Below are 13,056 nucleotides of genomic sequence, written 5' to 3'. Positions count from 1 at the left end.
AGGCCTGTGAACACACCTGTGCCAGAGCCTTAGCGGAAGTCCTTTTGGAGCTGGGGTGGGGCTTGCAGATGGCCTGGAGTGGCCGTGAGAGCGGCCGGAGATTGAGCGATAGGATCTACCCTCACTGTGTGCCTTGGTTTCCCTCAGGTAGTAACTGGGGAAAGATTTGGCCAGGAGAGGGGCGGGTGCCCCACTCTCTATCTGTCCCCTTCACCACGGCCCAAGGTGTCTGTCCTCTATACACCTTTCCATCCTTGCCTAGGGAAGTTCTTCCGTTTCACCCAGGCCCGGCATGCCTTCATTGGTGATGCTGTGTGGCCAGAAGGAGGAAATATGTCTTCTCACTGCCCCCCAGTTAAGCTGTGTGTCCACTCAGTGATCAGGGCTACATAGTTTTCTCTCTGTCCCCGGTGGGTAGCAATGTCAGAGGATGGACGGTGCTGGTCTTAAGGGGATACTGACATTTGGCTCTTTCTTCGTCCAGGAAAAGCCGGAGCTCCCACACTGTTCTAGTCAGGAGGAAGCGGCGGCGGGGGGAGACCGCAGCAGCCTGGCAAACCCAGTTAAAGTAGAGGGGGAGGGGCAGCGAGGCGACCAGGAAGGCCAGGCAAGAGACAAGGAGGAGAAGGGGGACGCTGCCTCCACCAAGGCTGGCAAATGCCAAGAAAAGAAAAGGAAGCATTGTCAAACTGGAACCCAAGACCCAGAGGTGCCTACTAAAGCCTCGAAGCCAGGTACTGACTCTACCCAGGGAGAAAGGGGCCTGGAGGAGGTGCCGGGGCTCACCAGCGTCTGCGGGTTACTTGGCCTCCGTCGGAGGGCTCCGTGGGCTCCACGGGCTCCGGATGCGCAGCCCAGCTCTGGCACTGAGCTCTGCCACCTCGGGGCACCGTGAGGCCTCTGGGAGAGCCCACGCGGTACCTAGCATACTTCTGGGGTCCACTAATAATAAGGAAAAGCCAAGGCATAAGGTCAGGCCCCGTTTCGAGTAATGACACCTCACGCCCTTGATGGTGTCCCCTCCTTCCAGGCCCACCTGCCCCCACCCTCGTCTCCACTCCAGGACCGGAGGAGCAGGGAGGTGTGTTCAGGCCTTGCAGCCGCCTCCCGTCTTCCCAGGGCAGGCTGGCAGTGGCGGGATTCAGTACCAGCCTTGAAGGCCTGGCTCGGACCGTGGAACTGCTGCTACTTCTGTCCAGTGAGGTGCCCGTTGCATTGGAGTCCAGTCCGCAGGGCTCTTGGACATTCCCGGTCTCACATTTTTCTTCCTATGGGGCTGCCGGCAGCCTCCCGGAGCCTCCTTCGGGGTACCCCATTCGCGGTGGCTCAGGTGGCCCCTGAATCTACCCTCTCGGAGGCAGGCTGAGAGTGACAAGCTAAAAAACTGATGGGGTTCTTCTGCCTCGGGAGTGCTGTCTGTGAGAGCAGGGTTGGTCCATCTCTGACTTACTGCTTTCTTAAATCGCAGACCCTCCGGCTGAGCAGCGGGCCGAGGCTGCTGTCAGTGCTCCACTGCCATCCTCTGTGGACGCGTCTGACCTCGAATGCGCCCTATGTATGAGGTACGTGATGGGGACTATCACCTAGTGCCTGGACCTTCTTCTTCTGGGGAGTCTGGACCTTTCGGCTAGTGATCTATTGTTTGGTTGGTTAGCACGGAAAAGCGTGGTTCTAACAGAATGCAGATCACGCTGTTGTTTGTCACACGGGCTAGCTTGTGTCCCTTGCTTACAGGTTATATTCCCTGCACTCCTGACTTGGAAATACCTAAAGAGTGGGAAGGAGATGGTCTAGTCAGAGGTCACAGACTGATGGCCACACTCCGAATGTCTTTAGTTTGGCCTTCATGGGACTTTTTTTTTGGTTTTTGTTAAATGTGAATGCTTGGCGATAGGACATACACTCTCCAGTTAGCCGTGGTTCCCCTTTCTCCCAACTGCCTGTGTCTCATGTTTGCATTACTTTCCTGGTACCTTGTAGGTATTTTGAGTTCATGACCCTGGAACTAATCTCAACTACTGGATCAAGATCTCAAAGCTCAAGGGCTAATGTCAATGCCATAGGCCTATTCTTTGGAAGCCAAGTAGAGGGCCTGACTGGTTTTCGTTTGAACAATATTAGTAGTAGGCATGTACTACTTGGCCAGGCATCCCTTCTGTATCCAGCGGGGAAGCAAATTATCCACACACCTGCCCACCCTCCTCAGAAAAAAAGGAAGCTGGTACAAGCTTGGGCTTTGTGAAAAAAAGTACTTTCATTTGTTTCCTTTCACAGCTGTGACTTGGTGGCTACGAGGAGGAGCTCCAAAGCCAGATGGCCTGGGCTTGAGCCCTGGCTCTGCCACTTACTGGCTGTTTGACCTAGAGCAAGTGATTTTCTCTGCCACTGTTTTCTTGTCAGTAAAATAGAGAAGAGTAATACCTACCCTATGAGGTTGTTATGATTAATTGAGAGAATCTATTTAAAACACTTAGAATAGTGCCTGACATAGTAAATACTCCATAAATGTTAACTCTTTTTCTAGACCTGAGATTCTTTAACTTTAGGCCCACAGACCCCTGAGGAAGTTCTATGTATGGATTCTAAAAGATCTGTGAATTCCCTGAAGTTGTATGTAAAAATGTGTGTGTGTGTGTATGTGTGTGTGTTTTCAAACAAAGGTCCACAGATTTCAGTAGATTCTCAAAAGTGTCTTTTTCCCCCCCAAAATAGCATTAAAAGAAGGCTGAGACATTTGCATAAAAGTTGTTAAGATGGTTGACCCAAGAGATGTCAAGAAAAATCCTGTGGTCTACCACACAGTGGGATCCAGCCACCCAAGGATCCTGAGATGTTTTCTTGCCCTCTGCAAGCACGTATGCCTTCCATATCAATCACATGCATTTGTATTCGGAAGGACTTTTCTTATCCACATAAAAATGAGTAAGGAGACCATTACCTGGACATGTACTTTTACTTTCTCTTAAAAATAACTGAATTGTCATATTTGCTCCTGAGCTCGGGCAGACCTGAAAACGAACAGTTCAGCAGGTGAATGCAGCAGCACTGAAAGAAAGCCTTCCAGATACAATCGGGGAGTTTTAGGTGGAGTGGGTGAGAGTGGGGTGGGCTTTGTAACCAGTTCCCTTTGACCATCTCCCTGTGTCCCCCTCACAACAAAGCGTCAGGTTGGTCATGGTGGAGCCAAGGTATGAGGCAGAAACTCTGCTTGCAAGCAGAGAAATGGGCCTCCGCCATCGGGCCTCTAAGCCACAGTCTTTTAGGTGTCAGACTTTGCCAGACTTGGTTTAACTTGTTCAGAAAGCCCAGGTCTTTGCTGGACGTATCCTCCTTAATACTCCTCCCAACATCCAGCCAACAAAAAATCAAACACACAGACTCATCCTGTTTGTGTTTTTGCTGAGGGCTCAGAATCCTGAGGTTGGAGTTCTTTTGTTCTGTTTCCTCTGCTTTCTCCCTTTCATCTTGTTTGTCCCTGATCTCAACAGGGGGCTTCAGAGAAGAGTTAGAAATTTGCTCCAAGAAATAAACACCAAGAGGATAAGACCCCCTTCTGGTTTGCTCACCCTGAGTTTAAAAGCCATTATTTCCCTTTTCCTGCCCCTCTGTTCTAAATGAGACTTCAAAACAAAAACCCAGCTTTGTCTGGGGTAGCTGTCGTATAGGCTGGTAAGTTTTAAGGGGACTCCAGATGCCTCAGGGTACAAAGGAACCTGCCAAGTCCAGAGGGCATTTCTGACCCCAAGGCTCTTAACTGTAGCCCTTGGGGCACCTGGGTGGCTCAGTCGGTGAAGCGTCTGCCTTTGGCTCAGGTCATAATCTTGGGGTCCTTGGATCGAGCCCTGCGTTGGGGGTCCCCACTCAGCAGGGAGTCTGCTTCTCTCTTTCTCTCTCTCTCTCTCTCCCTCTGCCCCTCCCCAACTTGTGCTCTCTCCCTCTCTCTCTCAAATAAATAAATAAAATCTTTAAAAAAAAACTTTAGCCCTTGGTCAGAAGCATGTAGCTCCCCTTCCAACAGGGTTTGTAAGGCAGAAATCAGATGTTGACAGAGGCGGTTCATATACATGCTTTAGTTTGAATACAGTCTTGACAAAGTTCCTGTTTCCACCTCTCTAGGGCTTTTTTTCCTTTTTATTGTCATTAGGATTATTGTCAGGTTCTATTATGACCCTCATGTGTCTTTGAGGGAGAGGGTGTCTAAGGGTTGAGATATTTCCAAACCATCTGCTGGGTCATGAAACTAGGCATTTGTATCTCCTCTACAAGTTTCTAGAATGAAATCCAGTCCCGTGGCGCTGCATTAGTAGAAGGCAAGTTGGAGTGTGAAGTTCATCTGACTCTAGAGGGAAACTCGGGAGCTACTTGTACGTCTTGCTGGGAAAAGGGTGGAAAAAGTGAATGGGACAAGAATTGGAGCGTGCATTAATGAGACACTTTCCAATCTCCCAAGTCCCCCGGCTGGACTGGGAGAACTCTGTTGAGGGAAGTTGTTTCCTAATTCCAGCCCCTCAGAACTCTGCCCCTCAGTCTTTCGTGACTGGAAACCTTCCCTTAAGATTTAGCCAGCTGGATACTCTCGCCACTGGGGGCCACCGCTGGGGCTGTTGTGGAACAGCACCTTTGGGGTGACAAAAAGATATTTTGAGATGTGGAACAAGAATGTTTGATATTTGAGCCAGTTACCTGATGGCCCAGTGACCTCTTTGTCAATTGAAATGAAAACTTTGTATTTAACCTAGTTTTAGCTACTCAAATAGCTGGGTGTTAAGGAGTCTGTTCCCCCCCTCCCCCCGTCTCTCTCCTTCCTTCCCTCTCTCTTTTTCTTTCTCTCTCTCCACCCCCCTCCTTCTCAGTCCCTCCTCGCACTCATTTGATAGCAGCAGAAGAACACAATACAAGGATGTAACTGGTGGGAAAAGATAGCTATATCCAGACAAGCCAAGCATTTTATCTGGGCTGACATCTAACTGAAAACATTTATTATTACTATTGTTTACTCCACCACTGTGACAATGTAAAATGCTTTCTTGTGAGAAAATCTGGCTCTAGTCTGATTTATAAATGCCTCCCTGAAGTGTTTCCTGCAATCATTACCTAAAGTGGTAAATAAAAGGTAGAGGACTTCAAGTATATACCTATTTCTAGCTCTATCTATATATACAGAGTTCTCTCTCTCTCTCTCTCTCTCTTTCTGGGGTGGGGAGAGAGAGAGGGAGAGAGAAAACTGTGTTGTCAGTACGTGCATCTACACACGGATGGATGATGTCTGTTCTAGATAGAGATGTGCACACTGTCGCAGCTGTGTCAGAGAGTGGAGCAGGAAGATGTGCTTGGAAATAAGGTGTGACTTCACACCCCAAGCCCTGCTCCTTCCTAGCTAGCTGTGTGACCTTGGGCAAGTCATTTAACCTGTCTGAGTTTTAATTGCCTCAGTAGTAATATATGAAGTTAATTTATATGAAAAACAGTATTACACACACCAAGAATAGCAAGAGAAATATACTCCACCTGTTTCTTGTCACCTTACTCCGTCAGCCTTTGTAGAGGAGCAGAGTATCCCTGAACATAGAAGTGACTTGAGTCTTGAAAGATGATAGATTCTGAGCATCTGAACTTTGAATTATTTCAAAGCAGTCATTATGCAGCATCTGTAGCAGCCTTCTTGTCTGCGACCACTCAGATCGGGGCATTTTAATCACAGTTCTTGCTAAGAGTTGCTGTTTCCTTTTGTGTCTGTTTCGTTCATCTGCTATTAAATGTCAGTATTTGGGCGCCTGGGTGGCTCAGTCGTTAAGCGTCTGCCTTCAGCTCAGGTCATGATCCCAGGGTCCTGGGATCAAGCCCCGCATCGGGCTCCCTGCTCCGCGGGAAGCCTGCTTCTCCCTCTCCCACTCCCCCTGCTTGTGTTCCCTCTCTCGCTGTGTCTCTCTCTGTCAAATAAATAAAATCTTTAAAAAAAATAAAATAAATAAAAAATAAAATGCTTTTAAAAAGAAAAAATAAATGTCAGTATTTATTGCAGTTAATTAGCCAGCGATATCATTGCTATTTTACAAAAGGCCCGATTTTGAAGTTCTCAGGAAAAACAGTTTAGCAGGTACAAATTCCTCAATCATCATCATCATTAGTGTCATTGACTAATGTGTAACGAGTTTTCAGATTCATAGGACTCAAATTACTGAGGAAGTGAGACTTTCTGATTTGGCTGCTCCAGGAGATCACAGCAATGGTTTCCAAATCAGCCTGCAAATCACACTTGTGAGAAACATTCTAAATTGTGAAATACACACGGTGGAAAAGTACATAAAATTAAAATTCTATTCTCTTAACAAAATTCTGTAGAGAGGATACTCATGCAGTCCTTCTCAGTTCAAGAAATGAAACGTGGCCAGGACCCCAGAAGCCTCCCGTGTGCTGCTTCCAGATCACGACCCCTTGCCCCTTGCCTGCTGAAACCACCATCTTGACTTTTCTCTCTTCTTTTTAAAAACAGTTTTACCACCCATGCATGCATCTCTAAATGGCGTAATTTAGTTTTACCTATTTCTAAAACCCTTTATATAAATTGAACTATCCAGAACATGTTTCTTTTTGTGCTGGCTTCTTTTCCACAGAATTAAGGTTTATTCGTGTTGCCGCATATTGGTAGAGTTTGTTCATTTTCATTCATTTATAGTGGCCCATTGTAAGAATCTACCACAGTTTCTTTGTCAGTTCTGTTATAGATGAATATTTGGGTTGTTCCTAGTTTGGAGCTATTATGGCCAGCGTTGCTATGAGCAGTGTTTATGTATGCTGGGGCATATAAATCTTGGCCCATATTGGATTGGGTTCTCTCTCTTTTTCTTACTGACTTATAGGAGCTTTATGTATGTTGTAGACATAAGTCCTCTGTTAGTCAAGTGTGCTGCAAATACTTTCTCCCACTTGTGGCTTGCCTTTTTGCTCTCTTAATGGCATCTTTTGATGAACTTACAAGTTCTTCGTTTTAATGCAATGAAAATTATCAATCTTTTCGTTTATAGTTAGTGGCGTTTCTTTTTCCTTGTGCATGTCTTGCCTAAAAAATCTTTTTTCTTTTACCTTGAGGTCATCAAGATATTCTATTGTGTCTTCTAAAAACTTCACTGTTTCACATTTACCTTTCCAGCCCACATGGAAGTGATTTTTGGGTATGGTGTGAGAGATGGCCCAACTTCATTTCCCCATCTGGCCAGCCAGCTATCCCAAGTAGCATTTATTGAGAATGCTATTCATGTATTGAAAACCCCCCTCTGCTTTGAAGTGCCACAGTTGTCATAAATCAAGAGTCTGGGTCTGGGTCTATTTCTGGGCTTTCTATTCTATTCACGGGTCTATTTGTCCTTGTGCTAGCCCTATGCTGTTTTAATCACTACAGCTTCATAATAAGGTCTGACGTCTGGTAGAGCAAGGCCTCCCACACTGCTGCTCTTAGAAGTGTCTCCGCTCCTCTTGACCCTTTGCCTTGCCTTATACAGTTTAGAAATCAACTTGGCAAGTTCCATAAAAACAAACATGTGAAATAAGCCATTGGGATTTTTATCGGGATTAATCAGGTCTTCTTTACTTCTCTTCGATGAGGTGTTTACAGTTCTTTCCATCAGAGGTCTCGTACAACTTTTGTTGGATTTATTCCTGGGCACTTGATTTCTAAACGTGATTGTAAATGTTACTTTTTTTAAAAATATGTTTTCTTATGTTTTTTGCTGGTATATAGAATACAATCGTGTGTGTGTATTTATCTAACATCCTTGCTAATACTATCAATTCTTATGAATTCTAATAATCATTCTGTAGATTTTTTAATTTAAAAAATTATGTGTTTTAGAGAAAGGGGGTGCGGGGGAGGGCAGAGGGAGAGGCAGTCTTTAAGCAGACTCCATGCTGAGCGCAGAGCCTGACACGAGGCTTGATCTCATGACCCTGAGATCACTACCTGAGCTGAAACCGAGATTTGGGACGCTCAACTGACTGAGCCACCCAGTACCCCCTGTAGATTCTTTTAGATTTGACCAGTTCACCATCACACCATGTGTGAATAATGACAGATTTGGTTTTTTCCATTGTAAGCCTCATACTTTTAGTTTTTTCTTCTTGCCTTAGTACACTGGTTAGGACCTCCATCATAGTGTTTTTGAAAACTAATATTACTTTTTGGCCAATGTAATAACTAAAATTTATTAATTCTGTTAAACAAATGAGCTACTTTCTGAAACAAGAATATAACATTCAAAACGTAGAAAAAGGGAATCTATCAAAAGCCTCTCTCCTACTCCAGACCTTCATTTGCTTTTTTTTTTTATTTTTAATTTCAACATTTTAACAATTTTTATTTGTACTGGTATGGACTTATTAAATATCACCTTTTCAATGACCTGTTCAATGTCTGTCCTTTCGTCTCCTAGAAGTCAGATGCCTTCTTGTACTTGTCATATTGCCAGCACCTAGCTCTGTGTCAGCACACAGAGCACGTTTGCTGAACGAATAAGTGAGAATCTGTTTTGTGGATAGCTTGTTAAATTTAAACTGATTTCTCTTAAGAAACTATTCATTTCTTCCCCACAAGATGGCTTTCCCCTCATATTCCACGAGAATTTTTTTTAATCAAGAAAGAGGGGAATGTGCCAGCAGCTGCTAGACTTTCATTGGCTTGTTAAAAATACCAAATCTCTGTCCCTCTCTTTGACCCGCTAAATCGCAAACTTTATCCAGTGGAGCTTCACCATGTCTGTGTTTTTAAAGCTCTACAGGTAGCTCTGATAATTAGGTTTGGAGACCAATACAGAAGATTCACCTATGCAGAGATTAGTAGGATTGTATAATACAGTGATTTTCAATCCTGGCTGCACATTAAACCGACCCAGGAGCTTTAAAAAAAATCCTGGTGCCTGGCCCTTACCCTGGACCAACTGATCTGAATCTCTGCAAGTGTGGTCCCTGGCATCTGTAATTTTTAAAAGTTCCCCAGGTGATGGTGGGGGTTGGGGGGTGCGGAGCAGGAGGTAGAACTTACAAAGGGATGTTCATGACCTGGATTGTGGAGACTGTTTCATAGGTGTGCACATATGTTAAAACTTACCAAATTGTAAACTTTAAGTATGTGCAGTTTATGCATGTCAATTATACATCAGTAAAGCTCTTTAAAGAAAAAACTCCCCAGGTGATTCTCACACACAGCAGTGGTTGAGAATCATTGTTTTAAGAGAAAGAGCACACGACTGGAAGGTGGAAATTGGATAGACTTTCATCTGCCAACATGTAAGCGACTTCCTCCCCTCTGGACTTCAGTTTCATTCTGGTTAGTGGGTTCAATTTTTTCCGGGCAGTACTTGTCATCTCTGACATTTTGATTCTTCTGCTCAGTCTGTGTGCGCCAGGCTGTCGTTGCACCTCCTGGCCACACGAGGGGGCTGTGCAGCTGGCTGCCTCTTCCTCTCAACTGAACACTCTTGTGAGGTCAAAATAGGCTGGTCAGGCATCTGTCTTTCCCTTCTGTCTGTCCTTTGGTGAGCGGGAGACCCACTTCTGAACCACCATCTTCAGCTGCCCCCACCCAGTGGTCCTGCTGCAGGTGAGCCTTTCTTTTTAAGCAAAGTAAATCCATGAATCTCTGAATGTACAGAACAGCTTTTAAAAAGATTCCCCAGATTGCTTTGAAAATATCCAGCTCCTGCAAAGCAATTAAAGTAGGATCTAATTGAAGTATATGGATGCAGACCTACATATGTGTGTATATATATGTGTGTGTGTGTCTATCAGTAAGCACATTGACAGTATTACTTTACTGCCTCTAAGAAAATGATCCATTCGTACAAAAGACAGTTATGTATTTGTTACAGGTACAATTTTGAGATTCTTCAGGCAGTAAATGTTGCTTAGGTGAAAAATGGAATCAAGGTTAACAAACAAACCAAGTCTTTTTCCATTGTATATATGATATAAAGTACTTAAATGAGTAAATGTGTGAGACAAGAGTGTGTGTGTGTTTATCTGTGTGTGTGTTTATCTGTCTCTGTGTTTCCATATCCTTAGGTGAACAGATTGGCTAAATATTTTAGAACGTAATCTATTCACACACTCTGGGCATTAATCTCTATTTTTCTGGGACCTGACAGGGAAAAACAATCTGGATGCCAGTCAGAAGAGACTGACTAGAACTGATGTTACAAGATGATCTAGCTATGTCATAAATGTTGATAAATGCATTATTTTAAAAATCCACCTCAGAAATAAAAAAGCAAATGCTTTTCTAAGTGCAACAACAGCAGGGAATTATTTGAAAAAAGGAAAGACCCCTCCCCTTACACAGAATTTTCCTAATAATACTATAAAACCTTAACATTGAGTAGCTCTGTCTTTTATTTTTTGTCTTATTGCATGTTTCTTCCATTTTGATTCCTAAATTTCAGATTATTCTATGAGCCAGTCACCACACCTTGTGGGCATACATTTTGTTTAAAATGCCTTGAAAGATGCCTGGATCATAATGCAAAGTGTCCATTGTGCAAAGATGGTCTTGCACAGGTAAGACATTCTTTCTTTCTTCATTAGGTTAGCTAATCTGGAACTGGAAACTAAAATGGTGTCCTGTTGGCTCCCAAGCCAGTGCACTGTGCTTGGGCAAAATACTCCCTAAGGCCATCTGTCTATTTTTCCTGTCTTAGAGCTCCCCCTCCCCTCTTCACAAAGTCCTTCAGGAAAATAGGGCAACATCTAGGTTTTTATGAACTGTAAATAGTGAAATTAATTTGTGATGGAAACAAAAGTACTAAATTGATGGTAAGCAGGGATCCTGCTAGGTGCTAAGCCTATCATGGCACCTGATTCACTGCAGTCTTAGGTGAATCCTCTGTCCTCTCTGGGCTTGGACTAGATGAACTCTGATGTCTTCTCATCATCAATGTTTATTCTGTGGTTTGAAGGGATCACTCCCAGGTCCCCAGAAAAACCTCACAGACCTTCAGTGTGGTCTCTGTTCCACGCCCCACCCCCAGGAGCTGCTGTACTTATTAGCAGATATTTGGCTACTTGAAAAGCTCTGCAGCTTCCAGATCCTCCGAAAGGAACCACACAGGCTGCCACCATTGTTTTTCAGGTGGACCTGATGGAATTGCCTATAGCACAGGAATGCCTGGGAGCGCATCTTGTTTTCCCTCCCTTGGGGACTTGTGCAGGACACATTACAGTCAATCTTAATGTTCCTTGACCCCTGTTGTCCCCGAGGAGAGGCCAGAGATGCAAGACTATCTTTAGGTGAATGTAGGTCCAAAGAAATCACCTGTTGAGCTTTCTCAACACCCAAACATTTGAACTAAGGGAATGGAGAGAAATAATCATCCAGGATAACCCTGGGGGGTGTGTGTGGGGTTGGAGGGGAGGCTCACTTGTCACACTGTGCCTAGATCAGGAAGTGGGATCTGCTGGCCTGATTGTGGGTGAGGAGCCCATGGTCCTTATACTTAAACAATACATTTGTGTTGTGGTGACACTACAATATTCAAATAAGCAGAAAGAAGAAAAATCTACTCATGCTCAGCACCTGGAGAAAACCACTGTTAACATTTTAGTATGTGCCTTTCCTGGGTTTTTGTTTTAACATCAGCGGAGGAGTCTGGATTAGCAACCTCCTGAGTCATCGCTTTTCCCCAAAGACTGGGACTGGGCAAAGCAGTTGATCTCCTGCTGTCAGGCGATGGCAGTGGCTGAAAAGGCATCCTAAGAGCAGATGCTGTAGGGTCCCAGACTCAGGGGCTAGAAAATATTCTCATCTATCTCTGTGTATTGACACAGGGGCGCACTTATACCATTTCCAAGAAAGAAAAATATTTTATGCCAATCATGGTCACTGCAGAATAGACACAGACAGCTCATACTCGGAAAGGAAAAATGGTCTCAAACCAGCAATTTTATACTCAGGAGCTCCCCCTGCTGGGTCTCTGTGGGTAGTGTCCATAGCAAGCAATTCGCAGATGTTTTAACTCTCATTGTCTGGTTCACACAGTTGAATTCCCACTGCTTACGGATCCCTGGATATGCATGGAGTAGGGGTGTTTGGGAGGATAGTAATAGTGACAAATGGACCTGAGTGTGGTTCTGAAATCATGGTTTATAACATAGTTTCAGTGATAACCTAGGTGGCATATCTAAAAAACAAATAGACAAAATCACCAGTATTTAGCTGTTTTGTTTTGTTTTTAGCTAAAGTGGGGATGGGGGGGATGACTATTTAGACTGGCAGTATCCAGAAGCCAAGCATTGGGGTGGGGTGCGGTAGGGGTGGGACAGGTCAGGAAAAGATCAATGTTTGAAAGTGGCTTTTTCGTTCCCCAAACATTTTGACCAGACTTTCAGTATATCCCAGATGGAGACCATTTTTGCGAGCTTGTAAATGCAGTAACCAGAAAAAGGAAAGGGAAGGATCCGGCCCCCCCCCCTCTTTTTTTGACAAGAACATAATCTCAATTTGAGTGTTTTAGGGAAGCTATGAGATTTTTAGAACTTTAATGCAGGTCTTTTTCCCTTGTTAAAATATTTTGCCTAATTATAAAAGTAATTAGTCACATGTAACATCCAGAGAATATATGCATTATGATGTTATCAGCTGCTAATGTGTGGGTCCAAATTACTCCAATATGTGGGTCATTCAACTATTCTACTGATTACATCAGATGCGCTTTGTGTTTTTCTGAGGACTGCATAATATTTCATTGCCCTGTTCCCCCATAGTGCTTGGCATCCAGAAAATATAGCAAAAATGTCATAATGGAAGAGCTAATAGCTAAATTCCTTCCAGAAGAACTCAAGGAACGAAAGCGGCTTTATGAAGAAGAAATGGAAGAACTTTCTAAGTATGTATATGCGCGTTTCTCTTTTTTCTCTTTTCAGTTTCACTCACAGCAGCTCATAGAACTGAATATGCACATTTCTTCCTAACTTCTCACTTGGTGATATCATGTTGGTAGCTTGACATTGGCCTTGGTGAGAGTGTCTACGCTATAGAAATTGGCAAATGCTATAAGCCAGAGCTTCCCCCAA

The 13,056-nt window shown here is 44.2% G+C and overlaps 1 protein-coding gene across 9 annotated transcripts in view; it reads left to right on the top strand.

Annotated features, from left to right (window-relative positions):
• LONRF3 (LON peptidase N-terminal domain and ring finger 3) overlaps positions 1-13,056 on the top strand; it is a 39,405-nt gene that overhangs the window by 13,528 nt on the left and 12,821 nt on the right. For all 9 annotated transcript variants that reach the window (XR_004297783.1, XM_032391363.1, XM_032391358.1 and 6 more), the window contains 4 exons: positions 485-734; positions 1,469-1,562; positions 10,431-10,545; positions 12,748-12,869. Coding sequence is in view for 8 of the 9 variants with exons in the window: in XM_032391363.1 (XP_032247254.1) it covers positions 485-734; positions 1,469-1,562; positions 10,431-10,545; positions 12,748-12,869 (581 nt within the window). In the remaining variant the exon portion in view is untranslated. The remainder of the gene's footprint in view (positions 1-484; positions 735-1,468; positions 1,563-10,430; positions 10,546-12,747; positions 12,870-13,056) is intronic.

The sequence above is a fragment of the Phoca vitulina genome, unplaced genomic scaffold (genome assembly GCF_004348235.1).
Source record: "Phoca vitulina isolate PV1807 unplaced genomic scaffold, GSC_HSeal_1.0 scaffold62, whole genome shotgun sequence".
Taxonomy (NCBI): Eukaryota; Metazoa; Chordata; class Mammalia; order Carnivora; family Phocidae; genus Phoca; species Phoca vitulina.
This window is presented reverse-complemented; position numbering and strand designations above follow the sequence as displayed.